The 27,941-nt window shown below is 40.6% G+C and overlaps 2 protein-coding genes and 1 long non-coding RNA gene across 7 annotated transcripts; 2 read left to right on the top strand and 1 right to left on the bottom strand.

The window, feature by feature from the left end:
* The first annotated feature begins 61 nt into the window (after positions 1-61).
* Positions 62-13,110, top strand: cep44 (centrosomal protein 44). Of its 4 annotated transcripts, none has more exons than XM_041933934.1 (11): positions 62-165; positions 403-500; positions 2,654-2,801; positions 2,996-3,133; positions 5,275-5,427; positions 8,675-8,827; positions 9,447-9,572; positions 9,981-10,079; positions 10,243-10,314; positions 10,711-10,748; positions 11,351-13,110. In XM_041933934.1, exons 2-11 carry the CDS (start codon positions 409-411, stop codon positions 11,409-11,411), a joined length of 1,080 nt encoding a protein of 359 aa, XP_041789868.1. In that variant the 5' UTR covers positions 62-165; positions 403-408; the 3' UTR covers positions 11,412-13,110. The 4 variants fall into 4 exon arrangements, with proteins under 4 accessions (XP_041789868.1, XP_041789867.1, XP_041789869.1 ...); XM_041933933.1 differs by having other exon boundaries at positions 2,627-2,801; XM_041933935.1 differs by lacking the exon at positions 11,351-13,110 and adding an exon at positions 10,824-10,983 and having other exon boundaries at positions 2,627-2,801.
* LOC121604426 lies at positions 9,213-15,613 on the bottom strand. The gene is made up of 4 exons (XR_006006748.1): positions 15,290-15,613; positions 13,125-13,336; positions 10,143-10,300; positions 9,213-9,545 (listed from the first exon to the last, which is right to left on the bottom strand). It is a non-coding gene; the product is annotated as an uncharacterized LOC121604426 (long non-coding RNA).
* On the top strand, positions 15,375-27,941 carry dctd (dCMP deaminase). 2 transcript variants are annotated; one of them, XM_041933939.1, is made up of 6 exons: positions 15,375-15,632; positions 16,575-16,674; positions 19,601-19,736; positions 21,312-21,428; positions 24,076-24,172; positions 26,606-27,941. In XM_041933939.1, the coding sequence occupies exons 1-6, from the start codon at positions 15,592-15,594 to the stop codon at positions 26,688-26,690; spliced, it is 576 nt and encodes a 191-aa protein (XP_041789873.1). In that variant the 5' UTR covers positions 15,375-15,591; the 3' UTR covers positions 26,691-27,941. The 2 variants fall into 2 exon arrangements, with proteins under 2 accessions (XP_041789873.1, XP_041789872.1); XM_041933938.1 differs by having other exon boundaries at positions 15,379-15,632; positions 16,572-16,674.

The raw sequence follows: 27,941 nt of genomic DNA, 5'->3' as shown, positions 1-27,941 counted from the left end.
CATCGTGGATGCCACCTGCCGTAGAAGAAGAAGAAGAAGAGCCAATCCTGCTTTGTGCTGTTGATCACCCGGCAGAAACAAAGTAGCTGAGTGACACCAACAGTAGCTGCTAGCATTAGCTATGAAGAAGTCTTATTCGACTTACTGCTGTTTTTGGAGAAGGAGGTGAGTGACTGTAGAATAATGAAGTTAAGAAGATAAGAACAAAGATAATCTTTAAGCGAGGTAGCTAGGGTTGTAGTGTCGTCTAATTTCGCGTCTGGTAAATTAACTACCTTATTTGTTTTGAAAACACGATTGTAACGTCGTTATAGCTGGCTGTAACAGATAGAAAATATAGCTTAATAATATTTTGTTAATGTCACAGCCGTTTAAGTTGGCACTTCTCTGTCTTGCTTACAGATAAGAATGCTGTCTACGGGAGATGTCCAGGGTTGTCTGCGTAAACTAGAAAGTCTCCTGCGGGTGATAAAGTACCCGGGATATGTCGACTACAGCGGGTAGGCGATGTAAATGACCGAGGTGAAGTTGGCATGAAGTTGGATATTCGACGGATTTTCACTACGGGTCGCAGTTTTGTTTTCAATAGCTTCCATTTCTTGTGACTCAATGACTCAAAATCCATAGCAGATATTATTACTACACTGGACAAATAAGACACACCCCATGTATTTTAGTGTCTATCTTATTTTATATTCATATTTTAATGGAAAAATCAGCATTTTTTTCAGTTAGCATCCATGTCATGTGACCTATTGACTCAAAATCCACAGATATTATATCCAGTTTAGTAATATCTGACATGGATTAACTTCACCTTGGTATTAAAATGCCAGTACACAAAGGCACACAAAGTATCAGTAAAAATAACACTGTTAACGTTACATGACAGAACAATTTTATAATGAAGCAACACATAATGTTCCAGTGTAACTGAAGCTTTAAAATAATATTAAAATGCATTTTATATGTATAGCACTTTCCCAAGCAGCTTTTACAAAGTGCTTCACAAGACATTAAAGCAATACAGTTCAATTCAGTTTTATTTATATAGCGCCAGATCACAACCAAAGTTGTCTCAGGACACTTTACATATAGAGCAGGTACAGACCAAACTCTTTATCTACAGAGACCCAACAATTCCCTCATGAGCAAGCACTCAGTGACAGTGGCGAGAAAAAACTTCCTTTTAGGAGGCAGAAACCTCAAGCAGAACCAGGCTCTGGGTGGGTGGCCATCTGCTTCGACCGGTTGGGTGGGTGAGAGTGACAGAGACAGAGAGACAGAGACAGGTTCATGGATGGACAGAAATCACAGTATTGACAGCTTTAATAGATTTATAGCTATATGAAGTACATATGGTATAGTATATACATGTAGTATATTTATGTATGTGATGTATTTCCGTATTAATAGCAGGTAGCATATGAATATAATACAGCAAGATTGCTCTAATAATGATTGTAGTATAGTTAACAGTAATAGAAGTTGCAGTGGATGTTTGGCAGGGCCGCGGCAGGAGATGCAGCTGTAATCAGTAGTCCAGGTTCAGCCGCTCTCCATACGGACCTGTGAGACGAGAAAGCACAAAGACTCTGGAGAAGAAGCCAAATTAGTAACATGCCTTGGTAGGACAGGAATATATACAAAACAAGACAAATAATGGAATAAAAACAAAATAGCTAAACTGATGCTAAACAAAAATGATCAGTGACATGGTAGTTAAAATGTAAAGGAGGCGACAAAAGCAAATAGGTACATACATTAAGGCACTTAAATATACACACACATATACACACAGGCATGTACAGTGGATATAAAAAGTGTACACACCCCCGTTCAAATGCCAGGTGATGTAAAAAAAAATGACACCAAAATAAATAATTTCACAACTTTTTCCACCTTTAATGTGACCTACAACCTGTGCAACACAATTAAAAAACAAAATGAAACCTTTCAGGGAGGTGAAATAAAAATAAACAACTGAGATGATGAGGTTGCACATGTGTGCACACCCTCTTATAACTGGGGATGTGACTGTGTTCAGATTTAATCAAATTAACTCATGTTAAATTGGAGTCAGCACACACTATATGTCTATTATGACACCTTTGTCATAATAGACATATAGTGTATTGCTAGCTTGGCAAGTAGTCTGCTTTTACTCACCAAGCTAGCAAACTGTAACCTGAGATAACGTAAAGTTTGCCACTTAGGTATGTGGCATGGATCTGGTGTTGCTTCATAACTTCATTTGATAAAGTAATTGGCAAATGGCCTGCTAGTTAGTATAATATAGCCAGTGGTCCAAATAGAATTTAGGAAAGTTACAGATGGCAACATTATTCTATTGTGATGAATGTAATTTCCAATGTTCAGTGTTCATTTAAGCATTCAGTCTCGTAGGTCACGGTTTTGACCAATGCCCTGGATGATGCTCGCACACCGGACACACAAAAGGAAAAAAATCATGCATGGATTTAGTACCTTCTGAATGTCACTTTCTGCCCAGACAAAACTGTGTGTGAACTTGATTTTAGCACTCCATTGAGCAGTGATGTGTGCAGTATGAACAGCGCATTTCAGATTCTTTATTTTCTCACTTGTAGTTTTTCTCGCAATCTAGCACGCTGGTCTTTTTTTCCTCCACCAGCCTCTCCAAAGGAGATCCCTCAGCTTTTCTACCAATAGTGAGTTTCACCCTCACCTCCTTCTCTCCACCTTTTGCTGAGCAACTAATGGCGATGGGATTTGAGCTGACTGGCAAAACTGACCTCAGATTCACTGACGCTCTTTATAAGGTAACACATACACATTCTGACACTGTGTTTTCACATGTGAATAACAAATCAAAAGTTTCTTAATCCATGAAGCCCAGTGACAACTAACCTGCTAGTGTACAGTGGATTTTCACTTTGCTCTGACATTTCTACTAAAATCTATCCTGTAGTGGTCCATTCCATTGTGAGTGAGTGTGTATGCTTTGTGTGTGTAGGTACTACGGGATATTTTCCAATATAAGCCCATATTGAACAAGCAGCAGTTCCTCCAGTGGGGTTTCTCTCAAAGGAAAATCTCCGTCATCTGTGACATTATTAACTTGGTCCTGCAGAAACACAACCAACTGAAAAAGGTATAGAGCTTTTCAATGGTTCATTGTTCATCTGTGAAATGTGGAGTACTGTATTGCGGAAATTGCCAAAACATGAATGCAATTTATAAAAATCAGGGGGTTCCCAGCTAGTATAAACAACTTTTTTCATAGCATCAAAGCCGGATGAACAGAAAAAAACATTTGGCTATGTTTTCGTGCATTGAACTGTACTGAACTACTAGACTACGTAAATATACACTCACCAGCCACTTTATTAGGTACACCTGTCCAACTGCTCGTTAACACAAATTTCTAATCAGCCAATCACATGGCAGCAACTCAATGCATTTAGGCATGTAGACATGGTTAAGACAATCTGCTGCAGTTCAAACCAAGCATCAGAATGGGGAAGAAAGGTGATTTAAAGGATAACTTTTGTTTTTTACAACCTGGACCTTATTTGTAGCATTAAATACGACCATTTACTCACCCAGACAACTTTGGTGGCATTTGGAGTCGTTTTGAAGAAATTAGCCCCAGAGGAGCGGCGTATATATATCCGTATAATGCGAGTACTCGGGGCATCCATGCGCAGCCTCTATATAACTCATAATCTGCGGCGAAACTCGTTCATATTCCAATATTTTGTTCTGATATGCTGATGCTATTCCCCTCTGAGCCCGTGGTGGCATGTTATCAACATCCGGCATCTCTAGGCAACTACCTCTGACGTGGATGATGTCATTACCGAACGCCGGGCGCTGTGAGCAGCCAGCCACAACACGGCTGACTCTGCGGCGGTCTGTTACGAATACGCAATCACGAACCATAGCTGTGACAAACTACAGCTAAACTAGCCGCCCGCCGGAAGATGCAGATTATGCGTTATATAGAGGCTGCGCATGGATGCCCCGAGTACTTGCATTATACGGATATACGCGCCGCTCCTCTGGGGCTAATTTCTTCAAAACGACTCCAAATGCCACAAAAGTTGTCTGGGTGAGTAAATGGGCGTATTTAATGCTACAAATAAGGTCCAGGTTGTAAAAAACGAAAGTTATCCTTTAAGTGACTTAAGTAACGTGGCGTGGTCGTTGTTCCCAGACGGGTTGGTCTGAGTATTTCAGAAACTGCTGATCTACTGGGATTTTCACGTGCAACCATCTCTAGGGTTTACAGAGAATGATCCGAAAAAAAAAAAATATGTAGTGAGCGGCAGTTCTGTGGGTGAAAATGTCTTGTTGCTGCCAGAGGTCAGAGGAGAATGGCCAGACTGGTTCGAGCTGATAGAAAGGCAACAGTAACTCAAATAACCACTCGTTACAACCGAGGTGTGCAGAAGAGCATCTCTGAACACACAACACGTCAAACCTTGAGGCAAATGGGCCACAGCAGCAGAAGACCACACCGCGTGCCACTCCTGTCAGCTAAGAACAGGAAACTGAGGCTACAATTCACACAGGTTCACCAAAATTGGACAATAGAAGATGTACAACGTAAAAACGTGTTGACCATGTCCATCCCTTTGTGACCACAGTGAACCATCTTCTGATGGCTACTTCCAGCAGGATAACACACCATGTCATAAAGCTCGAATCATCTCAGATTGGTTTCTTGAACATGATGCTGTCATGTCAATATGGACCAAACTCTCTGAGGAATGTTTCCAGTACCTTGTTGAATCTATGCCGTGAAGGATTAAGGAAGTTCTGAAGGCAAAAGGGGGTCCAACCCGGTACTAGCAATGTGTACCTAATAAAGTGGCCGGTGAGTGTATATGCCACTGAAAACGCCAGTTAGACATTATGATATTTCAGAGCTTTGCTTGAGGAAATTGTCTCTAACTGAACCTCTTTGAATTTTCATGGAATACCCCTGATCTAAATTACACACATTCTTTCTGTTGTTGATGTGTTCTTGAAGCTACTTTAAGATGGTTAGTTGCTTTGAACAGTCAACAAATGGTCATAGGCACATTAAAGCTACCTTAAAGTCATTGAAATATACAGGAGCATTAACAAGGATACGAAGAGGTAAATGAATGTTGGCATGCAGGAGGGAGCCTCCTAGCTGTTGACAGAAAGGTGTGATGAGCAGAAAGCTGAATGATGTGAAATGTGAGTTGTTGAATGAATCCAGTCTATCTTTAGTTGAGTGTCATTGTGTTTTACGTGTTTCAGGTGTCTGACAGGCCATTCGGTGTGAATCGCACAGAAAATCCCTCCACTTTTCCCACTAACACCCCCCATGTGAAAGCATTCTCCTCCAGTTCACCTGAAAATAGGATCGCGGAGCTGGCAGGAGGAGAGGAGGACAAGGATAACGTTCTTCACGTAAGCATTTACCAAATCACTACACATAAGCAGCAAAAGCTTGTGTTAGATATTAGTTAAACCTACAGTTGGAACTTTTGTCTCCCCCTTCTGGCAACGAGCATAATTACACAAACACTGTAGACAGCTGTCATTTACATTTTCATATTCTTTAAAAAGATAGACTACATGGTACATTGTTGTCAGAAACATCATTTTTTTAATATGCATCATTTCTGAATTTTAGAAATGGTTTTGATACTTTTCCATGTGATCAGTAACCAGTATCAGCTGTGCTTTCTTACTCTCTTCTCACTGACAGTGAGTTCACACACACACACACACGCCCTGCCTCTTCTTAAATACTCACAGTGCTGTGTCCTTGCTACTGGTCTCATTTGCTCCAGTTAGGTCACAGTGTTGGCTCAGTAAAGATGACAAGTGCAGAGCCTCCATGACAGTTTTTTTGGTTGAGTTTGCATTTAAGGCAAATGATGACAACCTCTGTAAAGGTATCAAGAGAAGTATCAAACAAGATGGCCCAGTACACTGTTGTTGATAAGTGTGTTGTCCTGTTACTGGTCAAATAGCCATTAGTAATTCTAAAATTAAGCTAATTCCCCGCAAAGCTATCAGGCCTGACGAGTTTCAGTTGACAGTAAAATACTTTTGACTATGGTCAGAAGTAAATTAACTTATAGATTTTAATAGGCCTGATCTACAGAAAGTAATGAATGTTTCTGAAAAGAGTGTGAAAGTGTGATGGTTAATGTTTACTGGAGTCATTTTGTTGTTGGGAATTGGTCGAGCAGGTTTGGTTATTAGCAAATATCCCAGATAGTTATTTATATCAACAAAATTTTGAATAGGAACTAATAATTTTGTAACACTATCTTCTGCAGGCTAGGTGAGAGTGCTGGTTGCAGCGAGCGGTGGGATTGTTGCCTAGGCTAGTTAAAGTACATCAGATTGATTGGGAACAAGACACCTCCTTTAGCAACCTGACGTTGCGGAGGAATGGCGAGGCAGGTGTGTCAATTCTTATATTTTTGGTGATGTCATGGCCATGTCACAGGAACTGCCCTCAGTCCTGGTGGGTCTTGTCCAACCAGGATTTGAATTCAAACCAAATTTCATACTCAGGTGAGATTTACAAGACCTGACAGAGTTGGTGCCAGAGTAGAGCCGCTGCTCCTCCACGTCGAGTGGAGCCAGCTGAGGTGGCTCGGGCATCTTTATCGGATGCCTCCTGGACGCCTTCCTGGGTGGGTGTTCTGGGCATGCCCCACTGGGAAGAGGACCCAGGGAAGACCCAGGACAGGCTGGAGGGACTATGTCGCTCGGCTGGCCTGGGAACGCCTCGGGGTCACGAGCTGGAAGAAGGGACTGGGGAGAGGGAAGTCTGGGCATCCCTGCTTAGACTGCTGCCGCCCCCGACCCAGCCCCAGATAAGCGGAAGAAGATGGATGGATGGCTTTCATTTTTACATGTGGGCCTCTCTTTGTTCCCCCCGCATAGAAAGGTTCCAAGACTGCTGTTCTCTGCTTCTGGCCAAGAAAAGAAAAGCCATACCTCATATTACAGCCTTGTTATATTTAGCTATTAATAATAATCTAAAATTTAATCCCCTCAATGTTGTGTCAATTTTTAGCTCTGGTATGGAAAATGAAATTGAATATCATATTTATTCAAGATATTGTGTCAAAGTTAGAAATGTTAGTACAAACATGATATTAATAGCTGTGCGTGAGATATGACTGCCTTTTTTTATTTGAATGCACTGTAGCAGGTTTGACACTCAGACAAAACAATATATAGCAAGTAGCAATGAAATGTAGGTCACCAAAAACCAACGCTACAAAAGCAAGTAGACCTCAGCTCAGTTCAGTTAACAGTGGGTGTATGTAAAGTAAGCAAAGCGATATTGATGTGTATGTGAGAGACTCCTCCCACAGTCTCAGAGTTAAGTCCACTCAGCAAAGGGTCTTGATTTGTTTTCACAACAACCCCAAAAAAGGTCATTCCAAACCAGCTCACAACCACAAAAAGAAAGACAACTCAAAAGTCTGCTCCAAGTTTACTGCAGATCCCCACAAATCCAAATCAAATCAGGAAATCAAGACTGAAATAGCAGCATCTGTATTTATAGTTCAGTAAAAGTGCTGATTGACAGTATATACGCTGAGTACTCACAGTGCGGTCCATCAGTCAGTCAGTCAGGACTGGGAGGAACTAGGATTGGGATGAGTTAAAATTTCCCAACCAGCCACTGTTGGCCCAACAACCAGCCATTGCTGATGTATTTGTGCAAATATCTGTGGTGGGGGAGTCCCCACTCTCTAGTGAAGAGAAAACTGGTTCATTTTGTTCACCTGCCACTAGCAAGCCAACTCATTAACAACTCTTTTGGTGTCATATTAACCCTTGGTTCTTTGCCGTTGCTGGCCTCTTAGTGCTACTGGGTTAGCTCGAGAGGCTGTTGCTGAGCAGTGGCTCCCACTCGTTCTTTGAAGGTAGACCATTAATGACAGCAAAACAAAATGACAGAAATGGCCACAAAAATATTATAATAACATATATTCATCCAATTACCCAACCCTAGCAGGAACCAGAGTGAAGCTGAGGTCTGAGGTGTAGAGAGTAACGACAAACGGCTCATCACCTCAGATGCACTGCCATTCACTCTGACATACTGCGACTGGCCAGTGAGAGTCTGTGATCCAGATCAAGATGCACATTTCTTAAAGCTCTAATGTATTTTATTTTTAAATGGAGCCTTTATTTTTAATTGAAAACCTTTTTTATAGCCCTCCAGTTCAAAGTGAAGACATTTTTTTCAATTTAATTATGCAATTTCAAGAATAATGAAAATGTAAATACTTAGCTAACAATGAAAATATTACCTAAAGACAAAACAAATCCGTCTTCTATTATGCATGGATCCATTCTCAGATAGTTTTGTGTTTGCAGATTCACTCGGCTGCACTTTCTATGTAAGTGCTTACCAGAAGGTGTGTTGATGTGTTCTTGAAGCTACTTATACTTTAAGATGGTTAGTTGCTTTGAACAGTCAACAAATGGTCATAGGCACATTAAAGCTAGCTTAAAGTCATTGAAATATACAGGAGCATTAACAAGGATACAAAGAGGTAAATGAATGTTGGCATGCAGGAGGGAGCCTCCTAGCTGTTGACAGAAAGGTGTGATGAGCAGAAAGCTGAATGATGTGAAATGTGAGTTGAGTGTCATTGTGTTTTACGTGTTTCAGGTGTCTGACAGGCCATTCGGTGTGAATCGCACAGAAAATCCCTCCACTTTTCCCACTAACACCCCCCATGTGAAAGCATTCTCCTCCAGTTCACCTGAAAATGGGATCGCAGAGATGGCAGGAGGGGAGGAGAGCAAGGATAACGTTCTTCACGTAAGCATTTACCAAATCACTACACATAAGCAGCAAAAGCTTGTGTTAGATATTAGTTAAACCTACAGTTGGAACTTTTGTCTCCCCCTTCTGGCAACGAGCATAATTACACAAATATTGTAGACGCCATACTCCTAGTTGTTGAAGCCTACTCCTTTGCCAAGGTTGGTCCCTCCTTTAGCTCTGGCAAACCAATCATTGCTGGTTGATGTGAAATACTTTGCACCAGCATGGGAGCGTCACCACAGACACCAGATTTAACAACTCCAGTATACTGTGAAATACAATGTGCTCTCTAAGCCAGGCATGTCCAAACTATTCCACAAAGGGCCATGTAGCTGCAGCTTTTCATTTCAACCAAGGAGGAGCACACCAGGCTGGACTCATTTAATCAGCTGATCTCATTCTTCAGCTGATAACTAGGTGACCTCTTGACTGGTTGGAACAAAACCTGCAGCCACACGGCCCTTCATGGAATGGTTTGGACATGCCTGGTCTAGGCTTATCAGCATTTTGTGGACTTGTTTGGCAAGGGAGTGAATGTAATGTAAAAGTCCCACACTCCGACTTTCGTAGATTCAAAGTGAGGTTATAATTATGGTAATTGTCTGTCTTGCAGTCATCAGAGGTGGAAGGAAGGCTCTTAGCACTGGAAGCTCAGCTCGAGAGTCTTTCTGGGCTACACAGGCTCAGTATTCTGGAGAAACGCCTGGAGGAACTTGAGAAACAGAGAAACACAGACAAGGTAGATAAGACAAAGCTTTTTCTTTGAAGGTCCCATATTATGGGTTACTTTGAGTGTCTACCAGAAAATGTTTGCATGCTTTAATGTTGAAAAAAAAGCACATTATTTTTCATTGCTGCAGCACCTAACACTTTATCTGAAACGCCTGTGTCTTTAAAGGCCCCCTACCAAAATGCCCAGTCTACTCTGATTGGTCAGCTCTCACAGGTGCTGTGTTTCTGCATCAGCTCTGTTTTATCAAACAGGTCATTCTGGGGACATGACTGAGGGCAGTGACTGCATAATTGTGGCATCACAATCTTCAGGAAGTCCTGATGGCTCTTTTAAAGACACAGTTTCTGAATACAGACTGTGCATTTCTCAGTGAACTGAGCAGCCACCTTTTCTCTTCATCATATTCTATTCCAGATTGAAGGACAGCTCATCAGTATACCCAAACAGAGCTGGGAAAATCTAATGAGCCGAGTCCTATTACTGGAAACTAAACTAGAGCTGAGCAATACACAGGTAGGACAAGTGTTCATACTGTGACATGTCAATTTCATCTCCATGCAGAGTGTAGTTTCTTACCTTGAAACTAGCAAACTAGCACCACCAGTTTTCAGAACAATCCGTGGCTAAGCATCTTTCATATAAAATGACCGTTGGTGTTGCATCTCATCTCTCTCAGTTAAATGCTCCACCGCCATGTCCGTCATCTGCCTCCTCTGTTTCCTCCAGCTCCTTGTCTGAAGAGTCAAAGGTGAGACACAGAAAAGGGCTTGTCCAACCAAAATGATGAGACTGCAAATGCCATACATAAAAACAACTATGCTTCACTAACATCAGACTCATGGCAGCAAAACACTGTGTGACTGAAGAAGACTGAATAACTTCTTTGAATGATTAGCTAGTGCCATTAGCAAACTACCTAACTAAAGGAAAGCAGCGGTGCTATAAACACTGTCTCACATGTTATGACTGGGCTATACAACAGCCTTTTACTACCACACATACACAATCATTTGACTGAACGTTGCATGTCTCATGCTTTCAGACCATTTCATGGTGCAGCATTAAGTCTTTCTTCAGTCCACATTACCAAATATTTGTTTGGAAGCTAAGCACATTTTCTTGTCTTTCCCGTTTCTTTGTGCAGGAGGACCTCAGGGACAGCCTGGAGAGAATCTCTACCATGTAAGCACTTAATTATACTTGTTGAATATTAAGCACTGGCCTTTCTCTCTGAAAACATTCCTCTCTTCTCTATAGACCCCGGGGATAGCCACTGGAAAAAAGAGGAAATAATTGACACTGCATTTGAGTACACAATTTCCCACATAAAGGTTGTGAGATAGGTTGGTCAAATTTGGATTCATTTGAGTCCTTAGTTTTTCCTTTTTCTGTTCTGACACATAAAATTTGCACATGATTCAAGAACCAAATTTGGCTACCCTTGTTATCTGTTCCGAGTCCGTGTCAGACTGTGTTTGGGCCTTCCAACAAAAATACAAAGCAAGTTGTGATTAAGATCTGATTCCTGTCACACGGAGGACTTTGAGTCATTGATCTCACTGCTGCATCAAGCCTGCTTGATAATAGCTGCAACAGTTGCCCCTCTTATGAGTGTTGTGTTTTGATCTTGCAGATGCCATATTTGATATTATATGTATGATACTGTTTTGCACTTGTCAGAGAGAACATAATCAGGACAGTTCATTTTGCCGCGTGTGTGTGTTTGTGTGAACGTGTGTATGTGCGTGCATGCATGTGCTCGTGTGTGTGTCTGACATTTGTAGGCTGAAGAGCACCTCCAGTCTGCTGAAGAACACTGAATCCTCCACAACACCCTGCAAATAAATTCTGATATAAGATCATTATCTTCTGTTTAACGTAATTTCACACAATGTTAGTGCACTTTTACATCTTCTTGGCATTTTTCATGGTCATTATTAAAACAAATTGCTTTTAACCCTAAAGTGAAATGACTGAGGAAACGATATTGTCACTGTGAGAATGAGCTTCAGCTGATGAGAGTTCAGGAGATGATTTCCACTGTGTTAGCCCTCCAAGATCAAAGTCTTTATTCTTAAAACTGCAGATGTTTGTATGAATGTGTTTCTTTTTTCATTTATTAACATGATACTAATTGTGATAATAATTTTTCTATTTCTCAGTTTTCTTCTACCAAGCAAATTTAAAAGTTGTATACAACCCCGATTTCAAAAAGGTTGGGACTTTGTTGCCCTGTGTGTGTGTGTGTGTGTGTGTGTGTGTGTGTGTGTGTGTGTGTGTGTGTGTGTGTGTGTGTGTGTGTGTGTGTGTGTGTCACGAATGAAAGCATCCACTATGAGGAAGCTTGATAAATAAGCTATGATCGCCATTAGCCTGAGACCTAACAATGCCTAACTGAACTCCACTGCAGAACTACAACAAAAGCAGTCAGTTCTCCAATCAAACTGTGAAAACCCTTGTTCTGTCAGCATCCTGAACATATTTGAATGCAAAGTCCAGATTTGTTCATGCAGTCTCTCTCTCTCTCTGAGACAGGTACCCTTTCCACATGATGTGGTATCACCGTGTTGGTGGAAAATAATCACTGAATTAAGTCTGAAACTAACAAGTCAACAATGTAACAATATATTCCACACAGGATATAAATCCCAGTCTGCAGGTGAACGTGCTCGACCCATTCATCCACCTTGACTTTGTTGCTTTTAAATCTACCCTCTCCACCCCACCAGTTCTGACAAAACCGCTGTCTTTTCACTCATCAGTGAGCACAGAAAGGTACACTTCTATGTCTATGTGAATAAATTATCAAATATTTTTGTACTTCTTCTATAAGCCTTGTTTAAAGAAGTCACAAGTATTCCTTTACCAACAAAACCATAACCATAAATTCACTGTCATCTCTAATGTGTTATGTCCTGCAACTAATATATTTTCAGTTAAAATTGCAATTTTTAGCTTTCGAGGGTCAAGTAACAGCAAAATTAAACTCAGCTCATGGGTGTGCTGAGAGGTTCATACAGCACAACAGTAAGGGGAGGTTAGCCCGAGGCCTCCTCTCCTCAAGGTCTAAATGCAAGTGTGAAAATCCTTAAACCTGTATTTAATATTTATCTATATCTTCATTAAGTCTTGCAAACCAAGTGTAATTTACTCTCCTATTTAGAATCTCTGCTATCCTGACAGTTAAATATTTTACTCGTCTAATATAAGCACTGTTAATGCTATTTGAGTTGTCTGCAGAGTTTAGGAAATATCTGCTGTGACCATTGCCGCAAGACAGCAATCAGTCTGTCCAATCTGTTTTTCTTCATTCTTTATGGAATAAAAAAAAGTGAAATAGAAGAACATTATTTTTCATAATACAGATATTCTATTCATGCATTAAGGTCTATGAGATGATGGAGATCTGCTTAATTCAGTAGCACAGGTAGAAATCATAGTGTGGGTGAGCAGAGAGAAAATCTGAACTGAAAGAAAGACCGATCCTCGTTAACAGGTTCTGAAACGCAGAGGCTATGTTGGTAAGGCACCAGAATAGGTCATTACAACTATACTTACCTGAATGCACCAGAAGTTAATACGAGCCTTATACAACGTCAGAGGCAATGTTACAGTCACCATGACAAACACTAACATAGCCTGGCACAGCAGCAGCACTGACACACCACACAGCTGACAGAGTGGATGGTTCAGGTAGGTTGCCCAGGTTCAGGTGTGCAGTGTCCGCCTCCAGAGAACTGGCTCTCCAGATGTTTGAAACCTTCACAATCCTAAAAAGATAGTCACGGAGGTTTGGGGCTGTCAGTGCCACTCCTGAAGCTGTCTGAGCAGACATCCCTAATTCTACATATTTCTATTCACAAATTCACTTTGCATATTCTAATGTTGTTGTGTTTAAGAAAAGTTTCTATTTTTCAATCCTTGAAGTACTGACTGAACAGCACTGATAATACTCATCATTGTTATTATTATTAATCTGTGACAGTGCTGTTGGTATTAATATTATTAATATTGAGTAAAATGATACTTGGTTGTGTAGTTTACATATTGTTGTAAATAAATACATAGCTACATACAGTAAATAGCCTTTGTACAGTACGTTTTTTTTTTCATTTCATTCTTAATCCCATCCACCTTTTAAATTGTCTAATCATGTTCAGTGATACCTATATCTACACTGTTGTACTTTACCCCCCAATTTCATGTACTTTATTAAATTAAGTGGTCTGTGATACCATAACAGTGCATCAAGTTATTTGACATAATTCTGAAATCAACCTAAGACAAACACCACATTTGTGGGAAATGATAAAACTGTCAGGCTGCATCTAGACTGATTAACAGGTTTCCCTGAAATGGCTTGACAGCAGCTTTTGGTGCTGTTCTGCTGAAGAGTACAGAAACAATTATCTCCAAATCACTTCTGTGGTCGTATCTTAGAGTAGTGCTATCATGATCAAAAATATATGTCAAGACAACCCTCAAATGTTAATGCTGAAATAAAATTATTGTTGAATCTAACATCTCACCTTATGCTTTCAGTAGGGTGACAACCACACATCATAAAAAATGATGAAAGCATTGTGACACACAAAATGACATTTGTCATTTGTGCTTGCAGTAAATAGTGGTGCATGGTGGACAGACATTCTGAATAAGAAGAGAAATCACTGAGAGATTCCCCTCATCAAGGCTCTAAAAGAAGACAAAGTGTACTCAATAAAGTTATTTCTAAAACTAAGCTGTGATTATTTTAAATACATAATTCCTACTGGTCGATGCATATCTTGGCCGCTGGGGGGAGCCACTGCCATGCGCCTGAATTCAGCTTCCACTTAAACAAATCTGACCGACGGCCAGGAGGAAGTACAGTGGGTGCACTGCCACTCAAAACATATTATCTCTCATCATCAGTTAGAAACCATGAGGCAAAACAGAAGAATTGTTGTTTTTGTCGCGTAGTCAGATATCTGAACCAGTATTCACTGGATGTTGTTCACCGATGATCCAGCAGAAAAAGTCTGAGTGGCACAGCTGCACGCCAGGCTCGTTTATCTTCTATTTAGTCAACATAAAACATGTACGGAGTGGTTTTAGCAGGCGTTGTATTCACCTGCAAACCCTTCAAACAGACCGGGAGAGAGGCACAGTTATACCGCAAATAACTAATACAGCCTACTGTAACTACATCTACCCCCATACTCTGTCCGTGTGGTCAAACAACTGTTTTTATTAGCTGAATTCATGATTTTCTAACGGCTGAAATCCCTGTCCCTGTGGGAACATCCTTGTACAATATTGTAAGACTTTGATTTTAAAGAGCAAAGCTGAAAAATCCCTGTAGTAATTAATTTTGACTTTCCAAATTAAATAGATCGGACATTTTCTCACAATAAAATAAAAAATATCGAGACAGGTCTGATGGACTCTAAGGGCGGCCGAATTATATGACAGTTTATCTGTCTGAGGAATAGAAGAGTACAGACGGTCAAATGTTCTTGGCTCCTGACTGATCCTGTCGCCTTGTCGGCTAATTAGTAATTATAGATAATTAATGAAGCTACAGCGGCGATGTTGACTTCATTACCCGCGTTATTCACCCTGTATTTTTTTTCCATCTTGCACTTTCTGTCCGATAGGCGGCAGTGAAGGGAAGCTGCCGAGGAATAAATGTGAGGGATATTTTGCCCCCCGAATAGGCGTACCAGGCAGACTAAACTTACCTTTTCACAACCAGCTGTAACACACTCTACTCTGCTGCTGTTAGATAAATGTTAGACTTATTATGTCCATGTAGTGATTGGTGTCTTCAAGTGCCAGTGAAGGAGTCGGAGTTTGTCCTTGGAAGCAAAAGTCGGGGTCCATAAAGTCCAAAAGACGTCAATAAGCGCGGGAGACTTCTTCCTGCTTCCTCCATGTTGACGTAATGTTGCGTGTCACACTTTACTGCCGCGACTGACACACGTGCAGCCAGCACAACCACAGTCCAGAGGAAAGTCGGCTAAACGCGGGTCTGGAGGACACCATGGCGGAGATTCAGCCGCCCAGTTCTGGTCCTCAGCACGGGTCAGTAGTTTGAGCTGTTTGTCTGCACTCGACGTGAGAGGAGACGTGACGGCACAGTTTGGCTGTGAGACAGAACATAGACAGCAGGAGTTACGTTACTGTGTGTCCTGATGTTGTTTCCCTCCACTGTTTCTTAAATTGTTATGGCTGTTTTAGTTTGTCATATTTAAAACAGCAGCCTGAGTGAATGTGGACCATACAGCACTCTGTCACCGTGTCACATTGATCTAAAGTCATTAGGACAAGTGTTCTGTCCTGCTCAGTCCATTGATATCTTTATCTCCATTAATCCAGCTTGATAAACAACACGCCTGCGTGTGTTTTGTGAATGAATTATAATGAGACAGTATACCTTTTAAATACGTTACTTTGGATATGTATGGACATGTTTGACATTGTATAGATATGAGTGACTGAAGAAAAATAGTTGTATGCTAGTGTTAGCATGGGTGGTATTCATTAGAACAATGATGTTTCCTTTAGGCCATTCGACCGGTCAGTGTTTGGGTGGCAGTGCTGGTCAAACAGAGCCAGTGAGGTTAAGACAAAGCATATTTCTTGGTAAAGCTTTTGCACAAACCCAAATGACAGAAAGACTAAATTGAATTTAACTGCAGCCTGTTCCCCTGCTGCTCGTAAGAGAGGTCGACTGCATTATGTTCAGGCTCTTACTGAACATTATGCACACTAAGCTCCTTGTCAGAAGATGATTGTGGGGTTTTGAAGTGAATGTGTTTATGGTAATCATGTTGCAAATCATTACCGATTTGCTGTGTATGTACAGGTTAGGTAATACAAATTACCTAACAAAGACACTGCTGCTCAGAAATGAGCTGTGATGCCAGTAAATGGAAACAATGGAAATTGATTAAAGGATTGATTCATCTGTTGGATCACAAAGTTTCCCATCCACTCCTTGTCATTTTGTATGTTTCTCAGTAGCGGCACGACCTTGAAGAGAGAAGAGTACCTGGAGTGGCCAGAGTACTTCATGGCTGTAGCCTTTCTGTCAGCGCAAAGGAGCAAAGACCCAAGCTCACAGGTGTGTCTGTGTGTGTTTGCATGTGTATGAGGACTGTAGCTATTAGCTAACTTCACAGAGATGTATTTAATTGATTTTGAACACAGTGTTTTTGTTGATAAATCTCAACAGGCATTCTTGAGGTGGGTTATATGGCCAGAATCTTTATCACTGTATATCGCAATGGTATTTCAGTGTAGAGTAATTGTTCTGTAAATTCAGCTAAAAGATATTTCAAATAATTAAAAAATGATAAAGTCATCATATTTGATTATTTTCTTCTTGTATTTGAAACTTCCATGCAAACAAAAACAGCTGCCTCACATGAGACAACACAGCAACAAAAGACACAGAACAGTAAAACTAACTTTCTTTCAAAATGGAAGCTTTAAGGTTATAAATGAACAGCAGAGATGCAGCAGAGGTGCATCAACTATCATTCTCAAGTGACAATGTGTTAAACAGTCCTGCTGCCCAAATCATGTGACCTTGCAAGGCAGCTGGATTGCTTTATCGCACTGCCACACTAAAGCTGTTTTCTCATATGAACGGTGTCTGGACCTGATTCTGCAGACGTTGTCCAGAGTTGCCTTTTCATACATGCAGCACAGATGTCTGTGTCAGACATGCTCTCACTGACTAGAAACACTCAGTTTGGTTTAGGTGAGGGGTGGTGCCTGGGTAGATTGTGAAGGAGGAGGAGGACTCATCAGTAATGATGACTGTGTGCGTTGATATCATTATTGCATGTATTTGGCCGTATCAACAATTTCAGTGAAAGAGTGGAAAGTAACATACAGGCAAGCAGAAAACAGCATGAAGCAGCTACATTTCATGCAATGCCTCCTACACACCCTCTCGCCTGCTGTGTGTAAAAACAGTTTTAAGGGATAGCTCCTGTAGTGGAAACTCTATTGCCAAATCTCTACCGGGGGCACAATTTTACCATTCCACAGTATGTACTGTCAAACCGCCCAGCCCTAAGGCATCCCAACAGACAGGGGGCAGCAGACAACTGACATGTACGGGTTCCTTTTATGGGTTCTTAGGTAAGGGAGCTGGTGTACCTTAAATAAGAAATGGAAGTCTAAGGGGTTAAAGCTCCTCCTTGATGCTTGTTTTCCTTCCTGCTAAAATGCAGGAAGTTTATGTTGCCCTGGTGAGAAGAAGCCTCAACCGTACAGCAATGAATATTGAGTCTTCCAGATTTGCTGTAGTCTGCACACTATGTATCCAAAGTAATAACAAACAAACAGTAAAAGTAGTAGGGATACTCCACTCAAAACATGATTCTCCTTTGATGATCCTCTTTTCACTCTATTAGACACATAAGGGAACATATTTTAAGGAAGGAGAAACGATTGAAAAAAACATGTGTGTATTGACTCAAATAGGAATGAACATTGGGTATAGGCCTGCATGTATTTAGGAGGAGTAACCTTCCCAATAATGGAAGTTAGTATCACAGGGCATATCTATCAAGCACATTTACATACAGCAGAAACAGACACACATAGCGACGCAGCAGAGGAGGTTTTCCTTTACCAACAAAACCAGCTGAGCCTGTGTATGAAGTGTGGAGATAAAGTGAGGTCTGGCTATGTGAGACTACACAGAAAGATAAGATAAGATAGACTTTATTAATCCTCAGCCGGGAAAATTCGGGTATTGCAGGCAGCAGGTATTAGCAGTTTGTAAAAAAAAAAAAAAAAATAGCAGCAGAATAGAGAAATATAAATAAATATATAAATAATAAATAAAAGCTGACTATATATATGTACATTTTATACAAAGGACTATATACAAGAAAAGATATGTTAAAATATATATATAGCCACAAAGAAATATAAGAACATTGCCATAAAAAATATACTGCCAAAAATTCTATAGATTTACAGTTTTTACACAATTGCACATGGGTAGAAATTGCACATGGTGGGTACGGATAAAGTGAGTACAGCGTTTATGCTTTCTCACAGTAACAAATATATATATATATGTCACAGAATACCAGTATGTACTGATAGATTGAGTTCTCAATGAGAGTGAAAAAAAGTAATATTGCACAGGGTAATTCAAGCAAGAGTTGCCTCTCGCACACAGTCACCCCCACCCAAGCTAATACTTTAACCGGCTTCAAATGAGTCTTAACTTTCACACAGGTTTTCTTGATAGTCCATCAATATTAAATACTTCAGCATTGCACAAGTATGTTGGTCTACAATAGATGCTACCAGCTGTGCCGTGGAATGTGCTAACACCAAAAACAGGCCAAGCAGCAAAATAAACTGCAAAGGAACATAAAAATGTCAATATTTGTAATAGCCCTCAGTGGCTTAAATTGGAAATGCTGGCTGTGTTCTTTCTGTGTAGAGCATACGTTTTCCACCTGCAGTCCAAAAAGACACAGGCTGGGTGGACTGGAAACCCAGAATTGCCTCTTGGTGTCATTGCAATAGACTTGAAACTTCAGTTGTGTCTGGAATAACTTTGAAATGAATCAGTTGGTGTGTTAGGCTTCTATATGTTTGGTTCGACCAGATAGTATCCTAATCTGGATTCACATAAAAATTCCATAAACTCTTAAAACGGTCGTTTTTGCACGTAAACAAAATAGGACTGTGCTACCTGAGCTGCAAACCTAGCTCTGGCATCTTCAACAAACACACACCAGCACTTTCAGAAAGATCTTTGCCTATACATTTAGACAAAGCATGTGCACGTCTAGAAGACAACAAAGTTTAGAAAAAAAAAAAAAAAAAAAACCAAAGCAAGCAAAACTAAAGGAACCCTGTTAATGTTCAAGCCTTCACAGTGTGAGAGATACCACTGAAGGGAGTGGACCGTTGCATTGGATCTTGGATAATTTCATGATACTCTGAGCTGTTTGATGATTTTAAAAATACACATCTTGACTAACCTGTGGAACTTCCCTCTCTCTTTGCAGGTGGGGGCCTGTATAGTGAATGACGAGAATAAGATAGTTGGCATTGGTTACAATGGTATGCCCAACGGCTGTGATGATGACCTCCTACCGTGGTCCCGGTCTGCAAACGACTGGCTTGATACGAAATACCCTTATGGTGAGAACGCATGCACATGCACTCCTTGCTGTGTTCCTCCCACTGCACAGAACTCCATAGTATTCAACTGAAATTGTAAGGGAGGATTTCTGGACCAACATGTAATTCATCAGTTGCCAACACTATGCTGCTGAGTTCTCTTCATGTTTCAAGTACTAAACTTTGGCCTGTAGACGATAAATAATGGAGAAATTTCAGCTTTTCTCACGGTCTACACTACTGAGTTCTCTTTATGTCTCATGTGTTTAACTCTGGCCTGTAGAGGGTGGTCGATGGTAAATAATGGAAGAACAGTGGACACTGTAAATAGTTTACAGTCCAGTAGATGGCAGTAATTTAACAGTTATGGATGCCAGCAGCTATAAAACTCAACAGTGGATGACGTTAGCAGCTGTCATTGGTCATCAATGCACATTTTTCATCTGCACATGTTTCTTTTCAACGCTTTTAAATAAATGAAGTAAACTACTGTGAGAGAAAAAATAAGAGACAGCTTTTGCATACCTCCTCCAAACATCAAACCAAACCTGAGCAGAATAAAAGTGGCTCCAACATGTGCTGTGGATTGAAGCTAAAGAAGCTAGCTATGAGCACACTGATATGTGATGCAAGATCACATCAACAACTAGCAGACAGAACAGGTGCATTTTATGAATTTCAATCAGCCATTATTTGATAAACATGAAAATGTAAGGAGCACATGAATGTGGCACAAGCTACTGCTAACAAACAAGCTAGCCAAGCCGAGAACAAGTTAAATGAAGAACAACTGCAAGCTTTTTATTCTCGTATTTCATAAGGCTAAATACGCACATGGCATGAATGTTGGAGGTGCTTATCATGCAGAGCATTGCATAAACTGACAGTGGATTTTTGAGAGCAAAGAGGACATCACCAAAACCACCTTGTAACCTGACAGAGATTCCACTGTGATAGAACAGATGCACATATCTGTCCTGTCAATCAAGTGACAGCACTTGAGGCGATTTTGGCTGGGGCTAAAGACTACAAGTTTGAAAATGAAAAAAGTTAGAAAGAAGTGAAGTTACCAGCTCTGTTACTAGCATAACAGGTATGAATCCTCCTGGGAACACGAATGATGTCAGGAAACTTTGAGTCAATCCAGCCATTAGATTTTCAGATTTCTTCTGAACAAACAGAATTCTTTGTCTGATGGTGGGGCTAGAGGAAAGGCTAAGATTGTTATATTGGGATTTATCCAGAGGATAAAGTCCACGGAAATATGGCCAATATCAAAGCACGGAAAAATAAATTTAAAAAAGCATCTCTGTCCATAAGTGGTGTTATATTACTCTGGATAATCCACAGTCCTCACTGTAGGGTTATTTCCATCAAATGTAAAATATGAGGAAAAATGCCATGTGTCATAGAAAAGAGAAAATACTCAGCATCTGAGCAGCCAGGTTCTGGGATTTTATACCTGCCTGTCTCCAAATGTTTATTTATGGCTGATATTAGTTTTCACGGTGCTTTTTTTTGTTTGTTTTTCCAATACAACCTAATTAAAATAAAAATTTGAAAACTTGACGTGTCTCCCCGTGCTCTGTCCCACAGTGTGCCATGCAGAGCTGAATGCTATTATGAACAAGAACAGTGCTGATGTGAAAGGCTGCACGATATATGTGGCTTTGTTCCCCTGTAACGAGTGTGCCAAGCTCATCATCCAGGCAGGTGAGTGTTGACAGCACATTTACACACACACACACACACACACTCCAGTCAGTTGTAACTATTGAAATACTAATACTGTTTTTTCACAGGCTGTTCTCTCTATAATTGATGTTATTTAATTTTAAGATTTAACTGCCTACAGTCGGTGCTAACTGTATGTGACTATGCCTTTGCTCTAACATTCAGTGTGAATGTAAGATTAGGAACTTTTCTTGACAAGCCCTTACTGAATAGTGATTTTGCCACCCAAATACCCACTACTACCCAAGTTCAAATCATCTTTGAAATATCTTTTTCCTGCCCATGCTTCTCCACTTGTATACTTCACACCACGCTACATTTTAAATTACACAAAAAAGGCATTTAAAATCAGTTCAGAAATTTGCACCAGTGCTGATCAGGTCTGATGACAGTCATGCCAGGGCCAATTTTTTGCCCAACATTGGTCCCTCAGTAGCAGTATCCTGCTTTACGCAGGTGTGCTCTGAATGAGCATCTTTTTATATCAAGTGCAAACATCTGTGTGACTTATTTGCACATATTTTTTAAAAATGTATGAGGAAAAAGAATTACCACATATTTCTGAATCGTACAGAAATGGTGTGAATTTAAACACCAAATGTGCAAACATTGTCTTGATTATGACTCACCCATGCTCTTATGCAAAGAAAACAAACTGTCAACATAATGACATCCTGCTGCTGTTGTTGTTAGCTTCATTGAATTGGGGTGTCATCACAAATCTCGAACAGATACGGTATCTTTCTATCTATATCTATATCTATATCTATCAATATGTTGACACAGTTTGTTTTCTTTGCATAAGAGCGTGGGTGAGTCTGCTTCTAGCAGCAACTTCCAATAGTCATAGTCAAGAAATTGTTTGTACATTTGGATCTTAATGAGGTTTTAAGTAGAGCTACAATATGCAAAAGCAAGAAGGGGGAGTGTGACAAAAAGCCCTTTAAAAAATAATTTATTGAAAACAACAAGTAAACTGAAATAGGCTGTTTATCAGCTGATCAAAAGTTTAAGACCATCGCTCAAAAAATTCTCCAAACTAGAACAAAACATTTTCTCAATAGGACTCAGTAATGAGTAGCTCCACCGTTCTTGTTAATCACTTCAACAATTGGTTTGGGCATGCTTGATGCGAGTGTTTCCAGGAAGCTATTGGGAACTGTGCTCCAAGTGATGAGGATGGCTTCACGAAGGGCATCAACTGTCTGGAACTGACGGCCATTTTTATGAACTTCCCTTGCCATCCATCCCCAAATGTTCTCTATGGGATTTAAATCAGGGGAACATGTGGGGTGGTCCAAAAGAGTGATGTTATTCTCCCTGAAGAAGTCCTTCGTCAAGCGAGCATCGTGAACTGCAGCGTCGCCCTGTTGAAAACCCAGCTGTTACCACACAGACGAGGGCCCTCAGTCATGAGGGATGCCCGCTGTAACATCTGCACATAACCAGCCGCCGTTTGACGACCCTGCACCACCTGAAGCTCCAGTGTTCCACTGAACGAAAAAGCACCCCAGATCATGATGGACCCCCCTCCACTGTGCCGGGTAGAAAACATCTCAGGTGGGATCTCCTTGTCATGCCAGCTGGAAGCCATCTGGACCGTCGAAGTTAAATTTTTTCTCATCAGAGAATAAAACTTTTTCCACCTTTCAGTGTCCCATGTTTGATGCTCCCTGGCAAAGTCTAAACGGGCAGCTTTGTGGCGTTGAAGGAGACGAGGTCTTAGAATTTGTTTTTTCTTCTTGAAACCCTTTTCCCACAGATGCCGTCTGATGGTTACTGGTGGCAGTCGGCACCGGTGAGGGCCTTAATTTGGGTCGAGGACCGCCCTGTGTCTTGACGGACAGCCAATCGGCTCCTCCGGCTCAGCGCAGGTGTAATGTTTTTTGGGTCTACCACATGACCTTTTTGTCCCACAATGCTCAGGATCTTTCAAAACATTTAGAATGACTGTATTACTGCGTCCAACCTCAGCAGCAACGGCACGCTGCGAGAGGCCGTGCTTCGGACCACGTTCAAGAAGAGAAAACTCCTTAGCTTTAGCCATCAGGAGGGCATGACCGTGTGAATGCCTGGCAGAAAATGAGAATTTTCAAATTGTTTTGTTCTAGTTTGGAGAGTTTTTTGTAATTTTTTGAGCGATGGTCTTAAACTTTTGATCAGCTGATTAACAGCCTATTTCAGTTTACTTGTTGTTTTCAATAAATTACTTTTTCAAAGGGCTTTTTGTCACACTCCCCCATCTTGCTTTTGCATATTGTAGCTCTACTTAAAACCTCATTAAGATCCAAATGTGCAAAAGGTAAATTCTAGCTATTTTTCAACTGGTCTTAAGATTTTGATCAGGTCTGTATATGTATATGTATATATATGTGTGTGTGTGTATATATATATATATATATATATATGTGTGTGTGTACACACAGAGGTCCTTCTTTTCATTTTGTTCTCTGCCTCCTACTTTCATTGTCATTCACTCACCCTGGTAAGAAACACATCTTAGCTGAGAAGACAAATAATGATTAGATTAGATCAGACTTTATTGATCTCACAATGGAGAAATTCACTCTTTATTCTCACTCTTGCTGTCTGCGTCCACTCATGATCCCTCCCTCCCTCTGTCCAGGTATTAAGAAAGTGGTATATCTTTCGGATAAGTACCATGACACGCCGCAGATGGTTGCCTCAAGAAGGCTGCTCACCATGGCAGACATACAATGCATGTAAGTAACTATTTTGTCTGACACACAAGATGAAATACAGGTGTTGCTTTCTTGTCTTAAAGGTACAGTGTGTAAGAATTGGCCACCTGTTGAAGACCTCTGCAAACAAGCAGGGGGTATAGTACCGTATATTCCCAGAGTAACCAATGACTGCTGCTGACTACACTCTTTGCTGTAGCTGTCAGTGGTTGGAGTTATTAGAGGCCATTATCTAGTTAGCTCAGTAGACCACACAGCTGGTGCCCCTCATAACTGACTGGAGATGTTCTGTGAACGGAGCCGTGGTTGGCAGCATCCCAGTGAACACGGCCAGATCGGAACCAAACACAGCCTCCAGTCTGATGGTCTGGATGAAAAAAAGGAGTGTCTAGAGCTGGAATATTTTCAGAACTAATTCGGAGAACCCAACCAGAGTGTTATTATAATGAATCTCTTTTGTTGCACAGACTTTTTTCCCAGTTTTTATCCTCTGTGTTGAACTTGATAATTATTTACTTTATTTTCCAGTATGCTTTTCAATAAGCGTAGGAGAATTTACTTGATTATTTTATATTCAGCTCAGGTTTAGGGCAACAGAGAAATTAGTATCACGTTGCAAATTGTCAAACATCTATGGTCTGGTGGAATAAGAAGCCACCTAATACCTATGAAGATACCTAATACTTACATTTAAAATGTAATATATTTAAAACTTAGTTTTCATTGATGATTCAGATAGCTGAAAATCTTAATGTACTTCAAAAATAGTTGATTTGTTGTCACGTCCTCCACATTTGACCAGTGATTAATAACAATACACCAGAAAACAGTAATGGGCAACAACAAGGCAATACATTAAGCTGATTGAACTTCTCATGGAATAAAACATAGCACTAGTACTAGTCAGACAAATGGTAAATGAGATGGGAGCTATTACACAACGCCGCTTGACGCCTGCCCTGATTTTTAAAGGATTTCTATTTGATCCACCACAGTGAACAGTAGCAGTCATGACATGCAGGAGGCGGGTGGTTATGACAAGTTTTTGAGGGCAGCCAAAGTGCTCCAAGGCATGCCAGAGGCTTCCTGGTTGAGCAAATTAAAGGTCAGATCTGGTCAGGTCTCTAAAGCTGAACAATACTGTAGTTCCTAGTGTGTCTGCAGCAATTGTCTGTCTCTGACATTGTCCGTCATGTCTGGCAGGTCAAAAACCACACATACACAGAAAAACACACACACACGAAAGGGAGTGAAAAGGAGTGAATCACTAGGACCTTTAAGAACTAGCCAGATGGTTGATTTTTTAAAATGTTATTATGTATAAACAGCAGAGAACCTTTTACCTTGTATGGCAAAGCTAATGGCTAATGATGTAAGTCAGATCAGATATATGTTAGCGATCTCAAGATTTATATCTAAGATACAGCTAACATATATTAGTGTTCCAGGTGTGAATATGTGTCAGTGTGCAAATGTGATCAGGGCATTCCTGCAGAACAGAGGCTTCTTCTTAGTGAAACTTCCCCATATAAAAATAACTTAAAGAACCTACAGCAGGGCAGGAATTATACCACGGCCAAGTGACCAGTGGCATGGATACCCTGGGGTGTGGCCATAATGCCCCTTCTACCACATGGGTAGTTTGGCATGCCCTGTCTTGACGCTCTCATGAGTGTGAGCAGGTCTTAATTACTTCAGACTTCAGTGTTTAAGATAGAACTGACACACGCCTTATTTTAGGAATTTGTCAGAACTTGGCAGCCTGGAGTTACTTTTAACCTTGACTTTTCCTAACCCTAAACTTCTCCAAACCCCCTCAGTGGTGGAGAGAGTACCATCACATGGCATTTCAATAAGCTCCAACTGTAGGTCCCCCTTTACTCCTTCCACATCAGCAGAGAAAGGCTTTGAGAACAGGTTTGAGTCCTCCTCCACAGCAGTGAAATCTTGAAGGCACTGGTATAAGTCAGTCACATAATTAACAGCCACCTTTTAAATTTCTCTTGAAGCATTTTCCTTTGCGTGGTCGGCCCGAAAAAAATGGCTTTGTTGAGCAGACAGTCAAACTGCCAACTTTCTATCTATACCTGTGTTGGACTTCTTTCGTTGTATTCCTTCATTGCAGTGATTGACTGTTGAGAAATTAAACATACACGTCCCCTTTGACTGTGTAGAGAAGAGATTTGAAAAGCAGCCTGCTGCTGCAGCTGGAAACGACTGAGAGTGAGGTTGTGAGGTGTATCAGTCCCCTACGCTGACTGTTGAGGCAGGTTTTTCCCTTCTTGATTACAGCCACTTCTTTTTGTTAACGACTTGCCTGGACCTCCTGAAAAATGATCAGGGGTGGGGGACAGAGGACTTTCATCCTCCATGTTTTTATTTGGTGTTTTCCACGTGTATATCTGTGCTTCCTTGATTCATGCGCATGTTGTTTTGTCCTGTGTGTTTTGGCAGGCAATTCAAGCCCAAGAGGACTGAGATTGTCATCAATTTTAATTCTATTAACCACTCTGGAATGCTGAACGGCTCGACCAAGTGAAAATGCACATGGCTTACCTATGGGAGCTGGTGAATGAGGCGGGGAAGCAGAGGAAGACCAGTGAGATTGAAAGAGACCTTGATGCCTCTTTTCTTCTGCTTTGTCCAAAGGAAAACTCAAACATTCCTCTTCTTTGGCGTCTTTTGATATTTGATTAGCTGGATATTCAAGGCACTTTGTGGCTGACTGTGGCAGAAGGTCTTAAACGCTGCTTTCAGTTTTTGTTTTCTTTTAAAACTCCTTTTGGTTTTAGGAAGACACAAGAACTCTGAACACACAAACACACAAATCCTTTGGGTTGTGAATCAGATCATCTCATGGCTGTCTGCACGGGGAAACCTGAAATCTGTTTTTTCCTCCTTCAAACAAGGTTCCGCAATGATATTCAGCTTATTTGACCTTTCACTTTCACAGTGGAAACTGTCCAGTAAATCAGTGTTACCGTCTGCCCCTGAGCATCTGTGTTAACAGCTGGAGTTTCGGGGGTACGAGCTGCGTGAACATTAATATTTCATGAGTACACTGTAGAGAATGACCAGACTTTCTGATCATCCAACCATGATACAAATATCACTTTTACTGGACATGTTTGTTGGTTTGTCGGTTTGTTTTTTAAAATCTTTTTAGGTTGATTGGTTGTACACAACTGAATCTCATCAAGGCTGCTTTGTCTGTCACTGCCTTACTTGCTTCTAATTTGCATTAAGTTGGCACAGTTTGAAATTTTTGCGATAAGGTTCATCAAACCTGTTTGCATAAAGCAGCCACTGTTACAATGTAGCCTTATATTTACAGACTATGTATATTACAATGTGCATATTGTTTTTTTTTAATATATTCCCTGTAGGGGATATGGATCTTAGTTTTAATTGTGTCCTCTTGTCCTCAGAGTTTCTGTAACTGTAATGTGTTATTGTAAAAAGTCTTTCACATGCCAGCAGATTCTCTTCTAATAAGTATATCACAAGTCTTTTTGTTTTAGACTTCCTTCATGGTGACAAAAGGCTTTTAAACACATGTTCATTTACTACTCTGTTATTATAGACTAACTGCCATTAAGCTGACAACAGTTTATCATTTTCCTGTTTACTGTCTAATATGCTCTTATGACAAATATGAAAGCTGCTCGTTTGTTTGTAACATACTATGTGTTGACTCTGGTATGTGCATATGTGCTTTCACAGAGGTGACAGGAAAACATTTCCATTGCTGTGTCTTTATACCATCATTCCTCAATAAAACTTTGGGACT

This window comes from Chelmon rostratus, chromosome 3, assembly GCF_017976325.1.
Source record: "Chelmon rostratus isolate fCheRos1 chromosome 3, fCheRos1.pri, whole genome shotgun sequence".
Classification (NCBI taxonomy): Eukaryota; Metazoa; Chordata; class Actinopteri; order Chaetodontiformes; family Chaetodontidae; genus Chelmon; species Chelmon rostratus.
Note: the sequence above shows the minus strand (reverse complement) of the source record. Positions and strands in the feature narration are given on the sequence as shown.